This window comes from Sarcophilus harrisii, chromosome 1 (assembly GCF_902635505.1).
Source record: "Sarcophilus harrisii chromosome 1, mSarHar1.11, whole genome shotgun sequence".
In the NCBI taxonomy this organism is placed as follows: Eukaryota; Metazoa; Chordata; class Mammalia; order Dasyuromorphia; family Dasyuridae; genus Sarcophilus; species Sarcophilus harrisii.
Genome location: NC_045426.1, coordinates 89562743 through 89575403, shown reverse-complemented (window position 1 = coordinate 89575403; position 12661 = coordinate 89562743). Strand labels below are relative to the sequence as shown.

At 45.2% G+C, this 12661-nt stretch overlaps 1 protein-coding gene across 1 annotated transcript; it reads left to right on the top strand.

Moving 5' to 3' along the window:
* Positions 1 to 1583: 1583 nt before the first annotated feature.
* On the top strand, positions 1584 to 12328 carry LOC105749566 (putative serine protease 45). The gene is made up of 6 exons (XM_031960502.1): positions 1584 to 1893; positions 4642 to 4665; positions 6641 to 6800; positions 7806 to 8089; positions 9468 to 9631; positions 11395 to 12328. Exons 1-6 carry the CDS (start codon positions 1842 to 1844, stop codon positions 11617 to 11619), a joined length of 909 nt encoding a protein of 302 aa, XP_031816362.1. The 5' UTR covers positions 1584 to 1841; the 3' UTR covers positions 11620 to 12328.
* The last annotated feature ends 333 nt before the right edge of the window (positions 12329 to 12661 follow it).

The window sequence follows — 12661 nt, the reverse complement described above, 5'->3', positions numbered from 1 at the left end:
AATTCTAATAATAACTAATCATGACATTCAAAAATAGTGGATTCTTCCTGCTTCTTGGTGGAGAAGTGGTGGATTAGGTGTATCTTACAGAATGAGATATGTACCTTTTCATACATAAGCAAGTTATTGATTTGTTTTGCTTGATTCTACACATTTATTACAAAAGAGGGCTTCTTTTGGGAGAAAAAAGTATGCAGTTAGGAGCTGGTGATAGAGATGCAAAAGAAAATTTCAAAAAGAAAGGGGCTTTAATATAAAACATTTAAAATATACAGAAGAAAAAAGTTCAGAATGGGAAATAAGGGCAATTTTGTTTTGTTTTTCTTGAGTCATTTCAGTCATGTCCGACTCCTCATGGTGCCATTTGGGTTTTTCTTGGCAAAAATACTAAAGGGGTTTGCCATCTCCTTCTCCAACTCATTTTACAGACGAGGAACGTAGGCAAATTTGCTTAAAATCACCTGGATTTGAATTCATGAAGCTGAGTCCCCCAATCCCAAGCACAGTGCTCTACCCACTGTTACCTTGTTAAATTTAATATACACTTTAAAAAACTAAACTGAATTTAATAGAAGCTCACAACTCCATATATAATGCTCGTTTTGAGCTCTTCTTTAATAACAACAACTGGCATTGCTACCTGACTTTTAAGATTTGTCATGCAGTTTCCATATTATTTTATGAGATCCTCCACAATAACCCTGTGAAAAATTATTCCTCTTTTACAGACAGAGCTGAAAAAGGAGAAGGGGGCAGGCAGGCTGCTTGTTTAGGGTCACCCATCCCAGTAAGGGTCTGAGGAAAGATCAGAATTCAAGTTTCCCTGAGTTTGAGAAGGGCTCACTTTCCTGAGTGGGAGTCACCCATATTAGAGACGTACCTAATATTAAAAAATGCTCACGCAGACTGTTTATAATGTTAAAAACTTAACTACGCCTGGAATCAAGGATCACTCCGGACCCGCCGAGATCAGAATCTGAGAATGGTGCGAGCTGCCTAGAGAATGGCACCGCTCGCCTCCTCCGCCATCCTCGCAGGACCCAGGTAAGACAAACCTGCCTCCGTTCTAAGCGACTTTCCCCCATCCCTGCGAGGAGGCCCGGGATCAGCAGCCGGAGACAACGAGAGCATGCAGTAGCTGCTCAGGGGCCTTGGGACCTCCGCTCAGGTTCCCTGCTGCTCTGACTGTGAGGCGCTTGCTGCGCTATTTCAAAAGCTCCCCCCTTTCATCCGGGTCTCCGCCCCTTCCTGTCGGCCAAAATAACCCCGGGGAGGCAGAGTTCTCCAGGCGCCAGGGGCTTGCCCCAGGGGCAGACGTTCGCGGCAGCTTCCGGGGGAGCCAGGGCCGGGGAAGGGCAGCCGAGGACTGAAGGCGAGGGAGCAGGGCTGCTCTGTGAGGAATGAGGAACGGCCGTGGGCAGAAAACCCCGGCAAGATTTACTCGAACAGATGCTGAGAGAAACCGGCAGAACCGGAATCCACTGGGCGCCCGGGAAGAGCAAGAACCTATCAGCATTAAGTAAACTAATCGGAAGGATGATAGCGCGGCGGTCCGCAGCGGCGCCCGCCTTCCGAGCCCGGCGCGCCGCCTGGCGCCTTGTGCCTACAAAGGGCAACGTCCGGTCAGCGGGGGGTTATTTTTCCCAACAGGACCGCCCCCGCCTTGCCTGGCGCCCCCTATCGGCTCCCCCAGTCCCACAGCGAGGAGGCGGAAGTGCGGAGGCTTGCGGCCTCACGGGCAGGGAGAGCCCGGGCAGGAGCTCCCGGAAGGCGGGGGCTCAGGAGCTCGGCTGAGCCCCGGGAGCCCGCCCGGCCCAGGGCTTGCTGTCCCGCCAGGCGCAATGCTGTGCCTCCTGCTGCTGCTGCTGCCGCCGCCGCCGCCGCCGGCTGGGGGTGCGCTCCCTGCCTGGCTCCCTCGCCTCTCCCCGCGGCCTCACCCTTCTGTACCTCCCCTCCTCCTGGTCACCCCCTGGCGTCTGCGGCCCCGGCCCCCCCTCCGCCGGCCTGCATCTCCCCGCTGCTCTTTCCCTTCCTCCTCCTCCCCCCCAGCCCTCTCTTGCAGTTTTTCCCTCCTCCCTTCCCCTCATCTCGCCTTCCTGTTGCCGCCCTTGTGTCAGTGCCCGCAATCCCTCCTTCCGGTTATCCCGCAATCCCTCCTTCCGGTTATCCCGCTTTCCCTCCTTCCGGTTATCCCGCAATCCCTCCTTCCGGTTATCCCGCAATCCCTCCTTCCGGTTATCCCGCAATCCCTCCTTCCGGTTATCCCGCAATCCCTCCTTCCGCTTATCCCGCAATCCCTCCGTCCGGTTATCCCGCAATCCCTCCGTCCGGTTATCCCGCAATCCCTCCGTCCGGTTATCCCGCAATCCCTCCGTCCGGTTATCCCGCTTTCCCTCCTTCCGGTTATCCCGCAATCCCTCCGTCCGGTTATCCCGCAATCCCTCCTTCCGGTTATCCCGCAATCCCTCCTTCCGGTTATCCCGCTTTCCCTCCTTCCGGTTATCCCGCAATCCCTCCTTCTGGTTATCCCGCAATCCCTCCTTCCGGTTATCCCGCTTTCCCTCCTTCCGGTTATCCCGCAATCCCCTCCTGGTTATCCCGCAATCCCTCCTTCCGCTTATCCCGCAATCCCTCCTTCCGGTTATCCCGCTTTCCCTCCTTCCAGTTATCCCGCAATCCCTCCTTCCGGTTATCCCGCAATCCCTCATTCCGGTTATCCCGCTTTCCCTCCTTCCGGTTATCCCGCAATCCCCTCCTTCTGGTTATCCCGCTTTCCCTCCTTCCGGTTATCCCGCTTTCCCTCCTTCCGGTTATCCCGCTTTCCCTCCTTCCGGTTATCCCGCAATCCCCTCCTTCCGGTTATCCCGCAATCCCTCTGTCCGGTTATCCCGCTTTCCCTCCTTCCGGTTATCCCGCTTTCCCTCCTTCCGGTTATCCCGCAATCCCTCCTTCCGGTTATCCCGCAATCCCTCCTTCCGGTTATCCCGCTTTCCCTCCGCTCCTGTCCCTCCCGCCCTGTTCTCTCGGCACCTCCGGGCCCTTCATCTCTCCTTTTTCTGTACCGTGCACTTATCCAACCTCTCTCTGATGTCACTCACCGCCTCTCTTCCCTTACCCTTTCCCTGACCTAGCTCACCTTTCCCAACGAACCCATGCTGGTTTGTAAGGCGTCATACTTGTTATCTCCACTTTACTGTCATCCCTCCTTCTGTTATTCTCTGCTGCTTTTCTGTTATTTCCCTATTATGTGAACTAGAATTTTCTTATCGTGTAATACATGTTACATGATATATGTATCCATAAAATCAGGGTTTATAGACTAAATTTCCTTCTTAATATTATGTAATACACACAGTATATTATTATTTTATATATAGTATATAATTCATGTATATATTATATTTTATGTACTATTATATAATATACAAGTATTTTTTGTATGTACTAGTATATAATATACGCAAGTATGTTATATATTTGTATTTATATGTATATAAACATATAATATATATATGTATGAAATATGTACCCAAGTATATATTATATATGGGTTATATCTCACCCTTCCTATAATCTTACCCTTTCTGTTATTTCTTTCCTTGGACATCTCATTCTCCAGTGAGGTCTCACCTGGCTAGCTTCCCTCTCTGCTCCATATTATTTCAAATTCTATGTGATCTCCCTTCCTCTTGTCTCCTTCTGAGTTATTTCACCTGCTCATTATCTCTGCTCTTCATTCCTCCCTTTTATTGGATCCTTTCTTAATTTCTATTCCCTCCTTTTAACTTCCTTTCTGTTATTCCTGAAATATTATCTTATGCCTTCCCAGTAATTTCACATCCATTCAGTGGTAGCCTTCCTTTCTTATTTTCTCTTGGTTTCTTATTATCTTACACTTTCTTATCTCCTTCATTTCCACATAGCATATCATATTCTTACTGCAGGAATTCTGCCCAAAAGAATATAAAAATCTTTTTTCTTGATGATGAAACTTTGCAAGATATATCTAGATTTATAGCATAAATTTCCTTAAGGATCATGTGTTAAATCCCAGACACTCTGGCTCTCACTGATTAAGAGCTGGGATCAGGCCAAGCTCCACTTGGTTGTTTGGACCTATTGGCTCAGGTGAATGTAAATAGCACTTGTTCCATTTGCCCAGAAACCCTGAGGTCTATCCACTCCAGAATGGAGGGTTTTGACTAGGTATAACAGGCCACTTCTGCCTCATTTCTTACCTACCATTAATCACTGATTGAGCAGTTCCCTCTGTCTCACTGAGACCTGTTGAAGACCTTAGCTTAACAAGCCCGAGGTCTCCCACTGCATCCAGGGCCATCTCCAGTTGTCCTGTGGCTTCTGGCTCCTGATGGTTCTGGAGGGAAAAGTGAAATAGGTGACCTTGCCCAGCTCCTCCTCAAGTTACTTAACTGCAAGTTACTTGCATATCATGGTGTAACCTCCCTGATGTCATGGTCAAATCCATGGTCAAATGGATGAAGGACAGAACAAATCCCTTTGGTTGCTCTATTTTCTTTCTTTTTATCTCAACCCTACTTCTATCTCACCCCATGCTGGTCATTTCACTTCTTCCAGTTGCCTCACCTCTCATCTTTGTTTTTCTTTGTCCCTACCCTGCAGGTTCCTTGGCTATTCAAAGACCAGGTAAGTAGGAAATTACCTGTCTGGAATTGCAATTCAGATGTCCAGGCTCAAGAATATGTGTTTCTATTTCTGGGAGGGGTCTGGGATTTGGGAGAGCCAAGTTGTCCTATTGGGGTGGTAGGGCAGGGACTCCATTGGGGCTGCACTTAGAAAATACAAGGAAAATGTGAGTCTGGGGGTAATGGATCTCAGAGACGCTCAAACTGTGAAATCTGCCTTAACTATGGAGGATATAGAAGTCTAGCATTTGTGTAGCCCAAATAGGAGAAGATTGAGGACAAGAAATCTAGCACCTAGAACAATAATAACAAAAGTAGATTACCAGCCAAATGTTAAAAGCATGCTCTCAGAACCCCATTATACAGCGTCAAAGGCTAAGACGGCGGAAAGGAGAAGAGAGAAGAAGGAAGGAAAGGAAGAGAAAAAGGAAGGGAGGGAGGAAGAAAAGAGGAGAAGAAAGAAGAAAGAAGGAGGAAGGAAGGAAGAAAAAAAACTATTTTGGTTAAATCATAAAAATGAAGTAAAAAGGAGTAATATACAATAAGGATGGAAAGGTAGCTTAGAGGCAGGTAATGGAGGACTTCAAAAACAAGATAGGAGTCTATATTTGGTCCTAGAAATAATAGGTAGCCACTAGAGTTTATTGAATAATGGAATAACATAGTCAGACCTGCCCTTGATGGAGATAGCTTTGGTAGCTGTACAGATTGGAGAAAAGAAAGATTTGAGGTAGAGAGACCAATTAGGAAACTATTACAATAGTCCAAGGGAGAAGGAAATGAGGGAAGAGGCATTTATTAAGTGTCATCCGTGTGCTAAGCACTGTGCTGAGCACTTTACAAATATTTCATTTGATAGGGAAAATAGTAAGGAACCAAGAAAAGGACAGCTAAAAGAGCTGTTGTAGGATTTGACAATGGATATATGAGCGGAGCTGGAGGGGGGGGGGGGGGGAGTCAAGGATTCAAGCCTGGGCAACTCGTTAGCGGCAGTCCCCTTGTATCCCACTGGCCCCCCCTTCCTGGACTGAATTAGGAAAGCTCAGGCCATTCTTAATTCAGCCAAAGCGGGCTCTTCTTGCTGGTGGTCTCTATGACGGGCTAAGGGTGGGGTGGGGGACACCAGGACACAGATTCCCTCACATGGCCCAAGGTGCGGCAGGGGCCTGCTGAGCTCACCCTTGCCCAAGGTTCCCTGTCTCCCAAGTGCGTCCAGAGCCCTTCCTTCCACTCTGTTCCTCCACACACACTTCTTGAGCTCCTCATAGACTCATCCACACCAGGTCACAAACTGCCCTGGCACAGTTTGGCACTCTTGCTCCACAACTGATTCAGCCCTTTGATCACAACTGCCAGCCCCTCAGACAATGGTCCTTCTTTTACTGCATTTGAAGATTGACACTTCCCAAAGTCCCTTCTGGTACCCTGAAAGTAACCTAGAAATAACAAGTAGCCCCTTTAGCCTTAAGGACTATATTCTGGGGTCCTCAAACTCTGACATTTTCTCTCTGATGCTGTCTCTCTTCCTCTCTCTTTTTTTTCTCTCTTCCTCTCTCACTAATTCTTTTTTTGTCTCTTTCATCTTTTTCTCATCTTTTTACCCCTCCTTTTTTTCTCTTTCTTCCTCTCACTAATTTTCTTCCCTTCTTTATCTCCTTTCATCTCTTTTCCACTTTTTCCTTTCCTTCCTCTCTTCTCTCTTCCTTCCTTCTGCCCTTCTCTCTTTTCTTCCCCTTCCTCTTCCTCTTTGCTTTTCCCTTCCCCTTTCTCTTCTCCTTTTTCTTTTTCTTTCCCTCCCCCTTTTCCTTCCACTCCTCCTCCCCTCCCCCTTCCCTTTCCTCTTTGCCTTCTCCTTCCCTTTCCTCTTTGCCTTCTCCTTCCCTTTCCTCTTTTCCTTCTCCTCCTTCCCTTTCCTCTTTTCCTTTCCCTTTCCCTTTCCTTTTCCTTTTTCCCTTCCCTTTCCCCTTCTCCCTTAGATTGTGACCGTCCTGACCGGTTGAACACTACAAATATGCAAGATTCTATGGAGTATAAATGGCCATGGCAAGTAAGCCTGCAACAGAATCAACACCATGTGTGTGGAGGGGTCCTCCTGGCCAAAGAATGGGTAGTGACAGCTGCCAGCTGCATTAATAGGTGAGTCACCTGATGAGCATTGTAATTGATATCAGGCAATCAGGGCTTTGCTCCAGGGCACAATCCTTCAAAGGGGTAGAAATAATAAAATTGAATATGAACTTTGCTAGAATAATGTGTTAAAACTGGAAGCTACCCGAAAATTATCAATTCTCTTATTCTGTCTCTGTCTCTCTATCTCTATCTGTGTCTCTCTCTGTGTGTCTTTCTTTGTCTCTGTCTCTATCTTTTTCTCTTTGTCCCTTTCTCTGTCTCTTCCCCCCCCCCCTTTGTTTGTTTCTGTCTCTCTCTCTGTCTCCTTTTCTCTCTGTCTCTCTCTGTCCCTGTCTCTCTCCCTTCTTTCCCAGTGGCAGCCCTGTGCTGTTGCCCAAACACTCTCATTACCCCCATCCCCACCTGCTTTGCTCAGCTGAGAGTAAGTTATCCTAGATGCAAAAATTCCTAGTTAAAGCTCTGTGCCGGATCCTCAGGCTGGGAAAATACCTAAGTTGTTGATGGAAGACCTTAGACATGCAGTCATTCACACAATAGATGGGACTTCCATAAATCCTGAATCGTGCCTGTTCTTTGGGAGAAAAAGATCTGGTCCTGACTTATAGGGGGATTTCATTCCAATTGTGGCTAAGCAAAATGCATGTAATAACTGAGCACTGACCTTGCTGAGTAGAAAAGGACCGGGTATCATGGGAGAAGATACTTTATCCCTTATTGCTATGAGACAATGTAAGGAGTAACTCGATTACCTCTGGGAAAGCGTCCTGCCAGAACTGAGGCTGCAATATGGGGACTGCAAGGAGAGGGGGAAGCTGAGAGCACCCACAAGACGCGGGGTGGGGGGGGGAGGAGGCATTTTAGTCAGCCCGGCCCCTCTTGTCCATTCTCACTGCTACCTCCGTCTCCCTCCTGCAGTTTGTTTCCTACTCCCACCTGGCACAGTGAGTGGGCACCCCACATATTTGGCCAGTCCCAGGGTCAGGGTACGTTTCCCTGTCTTTTTTCTTACAGCAATTTGGAATACTCCGTTATGATGGGGGACATGAATCTCTATCCTAATAACTCCAACACTTCCCAAGTAATCCCTGTCCTGGACATCCTCCTTCATCCAAAGTACAGGAGCTGGATCTTGATAATCAGTGACATTGCCCTCCTCCGGCTGAGTTTCCCTGTGACCTTCACCAGATCCATCCAGCCTGTCTGTCTACTTCCCCCTCTGTATGACTTGAAGATTGGGACCCAGTGCTGGGTGACTGGATGGGGTAAAATGAGAAATACAGTGAAAGGTGATGAAGGTGGGTAGAGATCTATGAATTGGGGAATTAGGGATACCTGGGTTTGAGTTCTGCCTCAGACACTTATTTGTGTAGTCTTGAGCAAGTCAATGAAATTTTTTTTTGGGGGGGGGGGGTCTATTTATTTATTTATTTGTTTATCTATTTGTTTTTATTTACCTTTTATAAAGAGAGAGGGTTATCCATTGGATGAGAGCCTTTAGGCTCTGTTGCCATCCACATAGTTTCAAGAGAACTAGAGAAAACCTTCCTCCATCCCTCCCCCAACATCGTGAGTAGACTATTCCTTCCTGCTGCCCCCTTGGAGGATTTAGGAGAGGATATTGCCCAGAATGAAAGGACATTCTAGGTTAGGATCTGTAGCCATTGGAGGGAGTTCCATCATCAGTGAGATTATGGATACCTCCAAGCATTGAAGACTTGTTCTTACATTATCCACCTTAGGGGATGGAGGCAGAAAAAGCATTTTGTAAACAGTGATAAATAGAAGAAATGTGAACTTTTATTTTTAACTCCTATACTTTTAAAAGAAGGAATTTCATCTCAGGCTGGGGCAGGGTCCTAGTCATTCATAGGAGCCCCCTTTCCCTCTTCTACTTCACATCTGAGCCATCAGTCTAGAATGTTTGATTTGTAGAAAGATCTTTGCCTACCTCCCCTTCAGCCCTTTTTGGGTGGGAGACCTGACAGCTCCTTCCCTAGACACTAACTTGCTTTGTGTGTTTTAGAATGAAATTAGGCCAAAGCTTCAGCCACTTTTCATCTGTCCCCATATATCACTTTAGTTTCATTATCTTTTTATTTTCCTTTTTAAAAAAATTAAATTTCATTTTAAATAATTCCCATACCATCTCCCTTGGGATAGTAGGGAAGAAAAGAAAAAGCCTTGTAACAATTATACATAATCAAACAAAATGAATTTTTCCAATGTCATTTTTTTCCAAGAGAAAACCTTCCTCAAAGTACAAAAGTTAGAGGAATTCTCAATCACCCCCTCTCACATCATCAGTCCCTGCTTAGTTTCCCATTTGCCTGTCAGTTCAGCACAAAATCATAGAAGACAGATGCTAGAAAATGGAACTACCGTAGAGATCACCCAATCAATTAATTTTCTCATTTTACGTGTAGGGAAACTGAAGCCCAGAGAGGAGTCAGTCATATAGTTAATTGGTGCTGTATTGGGTCTTAAATTCAAATTGCCTGAACTCCTGAGGGATCAGGAAATGGGAAAGATGCAGTCAAAAAATTTATCAAATATCAGTGGCTGCTCTGCAAATATTTACTTAATGAAAGAATGAATGCAAAGGAATCCCTAAAGGCTGATAGGGGGCAGGAAGAGGAAAGCGTTAACCTTCTCACCATTACACTGTCTTCCCAGGTCAGCCGTTACCATCCCCTTTGCAGGAGACAAAGGTCTTCATTGTTGACCTCCACAAGTGTGACCGGTTTTACCACATTACTCCCCCTTTTCTCCGATACTTGACTTTTGCCAAGGGATCTGTGGTATGTGCTACAGGCCAAAAAAATGAAACTCTGTGTCAGGTGAGTTCCCTGTAGGTTCTGAAGTCAAAGGTCAGAGTCCCTGCCCTCAGGGCTCCCTTAGACAGTATATTGATAATCCCATTGCCCCCCAGACAGATTATGGAAGTCATTATTAAATGGATGAACACTGAAGGAGAAATCTTAATCCCTAGGACCTAGTGTGGTTAAGAAAAATTATGCTAGACTAACTTCATTCAGCTTCATCAGCACCTTGCATTTGATTATGCTGTTAGAATATAGTTGGATTGCAGGGAAGCATTCTCCAACAACTCTTGAGAATTTTTTTCTGTCTGGGTATATAAAATGGAGAGAAGAGGGCTAGATGAATTTTTAGTTAAATGGATTTAGAATCATTTGAATGGAAGGATCCAAAGAGAAGCAATTAATGGATTGATGTCAAACAAGAGGGAAGCCAGAGCTCTATCCTAGGCACTATTTTCTTGAATAATTTTATCAAAGACTTGATTAGTGTGATAAAATAAAACTCATCAACCTTGCAGGTTACACAAAGCTGGGAGAAATAACTAACATGTAGGATAACAGTCAAAAGGTCCTGTATTAGGGTTCAACAAATTAATAGCACAAATAGTTGTGACCAGGAAAATAGATCTTGGAAGTCCTTGTGGTTTACAGACTGGAACAGATCAGTGGTGGGGTATGGAAGCCAAAAATGCTAGTGTGATCTTAGGGTGCATTAATAGGAACCCAGGGTCCAAAACAAGGGCAGAGTCCCACTATCCTTTGCTCTGTTCAGAACATGTTTAAAATGGAGGCTGATTAGCTAGACAAAATGCAGAAAGAACGGGGCCAGGCTATTGAGAGGGAAAGTGAAGATATGTGATATTAAGAACTAGTGAGGGAACTAGGGATATTTATTTAACTTCAAGAAGAGAAGACCTGGAGAGGACCATCATTATTGTCTTAAAATATGTGAAGACCTCACATATGAAAGAGATCTTAGATTCATTTTGTGGACTTCCAGAAGGCAGGATTAAGACCTGTGGATAGACATATAAGGAAGAATATCATAGACTTATTCAGAAATAGGATGACATATCTTTGGAGATACTAAGTTCTTTGTCAATTAGTAATGTACTAGGTGACCACTCAGGACTTTTCATCCCTCAGAATCTATGATTCTACCTTCCTGTTCATATCTCATTGCTCCAGATAGAGTGTTTCTATGATACAAGGTCCAACTCAGTTGAAGTACAATGGAAAGTGTTGATTTTGGAGTAAGGAGACTTGGGTTCCAATATTGGCTCTGTCATTGATTTTCTGTGTTGGCCACTTTGGATCTTGACTTCCTCATCTGCAATATGGAAGAATGGAATTAGAACACTTCCAAGGTCCCTCCCAGTTTTAAATCCATGATGTTAACGTTTAAATCTCATCTCTGCCATTTGCTTGGGTCCAATGGCAGAGTTTTCTCAACTATAATATAATTTAACATTATAATATAACGTAATGTAATATAATGTAACATAACATATCTAATGTAACATAACATAATATAATAAAAAGATTGTACTAGAGGACTTCCAAGGTCTTTAGTTCCTTCAGCAGTTATATACTGCCTTGAACGGATAACTGACAAATGAGAGTAGTTACCCAAGCCAAGTCCCCTAAGCATCTCTCCTTGTGGAGGCCCTATCTTCTTGTTACCCTGGCCCTAATGGTGATGTTGTGATCCCATTGTTCTGGATGTAGGGTCCAGCTATCTCTGGAATATCCCCCTGCTTAATTCTTCTCTCTTTCCCAAGGGTGATCCCGGGGCACCCCTTGTCTGTAAAGCTGAGAAGACCTGGATGCTGGCAGGGGTGATGACCTGGGTGAAAACCTGTACCCAACCCAAGATGCCAAGTGTCTATGTCAGCATCAGCAAGTTCTCTAAGTGGATTACAAGCCACATGAAGTCCTCAGCCTCCCCTCTCCTGGACTTCTCCTGGATCACTCTCCATTTGGGACTGTTGCCCTATCTTTTCTGAAAGACCCTCTCCTCATTTTTCTCTCGACCTTCTCTCAGTCTCATGCTAAATTGGGAAGTACTCCTTTCTCCAACTTCTTGTCCCATCTTGACTCCTGCTGCTTCTGAGAGGACTTTCCTCCTTCTCCACAGACTTCATAGCTAGGGCCCAAGAAGGGAAGTAGTTACTAGAGATAGAAGGAAGTGAATGCTCTGGGGAGTGGGCAAGCCAGGGGTTCGCATTAGAAGACATTCATCCAGGGTCTGTGGAACAGGAGGCAAGGCTCCAAGAAGGGCGCTGGAGGAGGGATCAGGGGTCAGAGTACCATCTTATCAAGAGAGAGAAGGTCCCCTGGATCTATTGGTTACCTTGGGGAAACTTCTAAAGAAGAGGCGAATGGAAAGTGTGGCTCTAGAGTGGAGAGGAAGACAGCCATGATTAAACTTGGAGAGAATAACAGAGTCTTCTGCCTCTTCATTTCCTGAAATGGGGAGGATGGGGTAAGGAAGCAAAGAACTGGGAGAAAAGACCTCAGGTTTAATCCAGAAGGAAGGAATGATCTGGAGTCCCTCTGTGTGACTGGCTTTCGGATAGGTAAAAAGGCTGGAGACCATTAAATTTGGGATGAAAAGAGGTAGCTGGAACAAAGGTTAAGTCTTACAATTTTCTTTCTTTTTTTAATGTTAAACATGTGCAATTCCATATGTATTTCTACAATCATCGTGCTAAATGAGAAAAATCAAATCAAAAAGGAAAAAATGAGAAAAAAAAAAGTAAGCAAATAACAAAAAGAGTGAAAATGCTATGTTGTGATCCACACTCAGTTCACACAGTTCTCTCTCTGGGTGCAGATGGCTCTCTTAATCACAAGACCATTGGAACTGGCCTGAATCATCTCATTGCTGATTGTCCATCAGAATCAGTCATCATATAATCTTGTTGTTGCCATGCAAAATGACCTGGTTTTGCTCATTTCACTTAGCATCACTTCATGTAAGTCCCTCCAGGCCTCTCTGAAATCATCCTGCAGATAGTTTCTTATAGAACAATAATATTACATAGC

What these genes read in the sequence shown, in the direction of transcription:
- LOC105749566 (XM_031960502.1), top strand. Translation starts at nt 1,842, where the DNA reads ATGCTGTGCCTCCTGCTGCTGCTGCTGCCGCCGCCGCCGCCGCCGGCT. An exon ending in CTTGGCTATTCAAAGACCAG is followed by an intron (nt 4,666 to 6,640) that starts GTAAGTAGGAAA and finishes CTTCTCCCTTAG; the next exon opens with ATTGTGACCGTCCTGACCGG. An exon ending in GCTGCCAGCTGCATTAATAG is followed by an intron (nt 6,801 to 7,805) that starts GTGAGTCACCTG and finishes TTTTTCTTACAG; the next exon opens with CAATTTGGAATACTCCGTTA.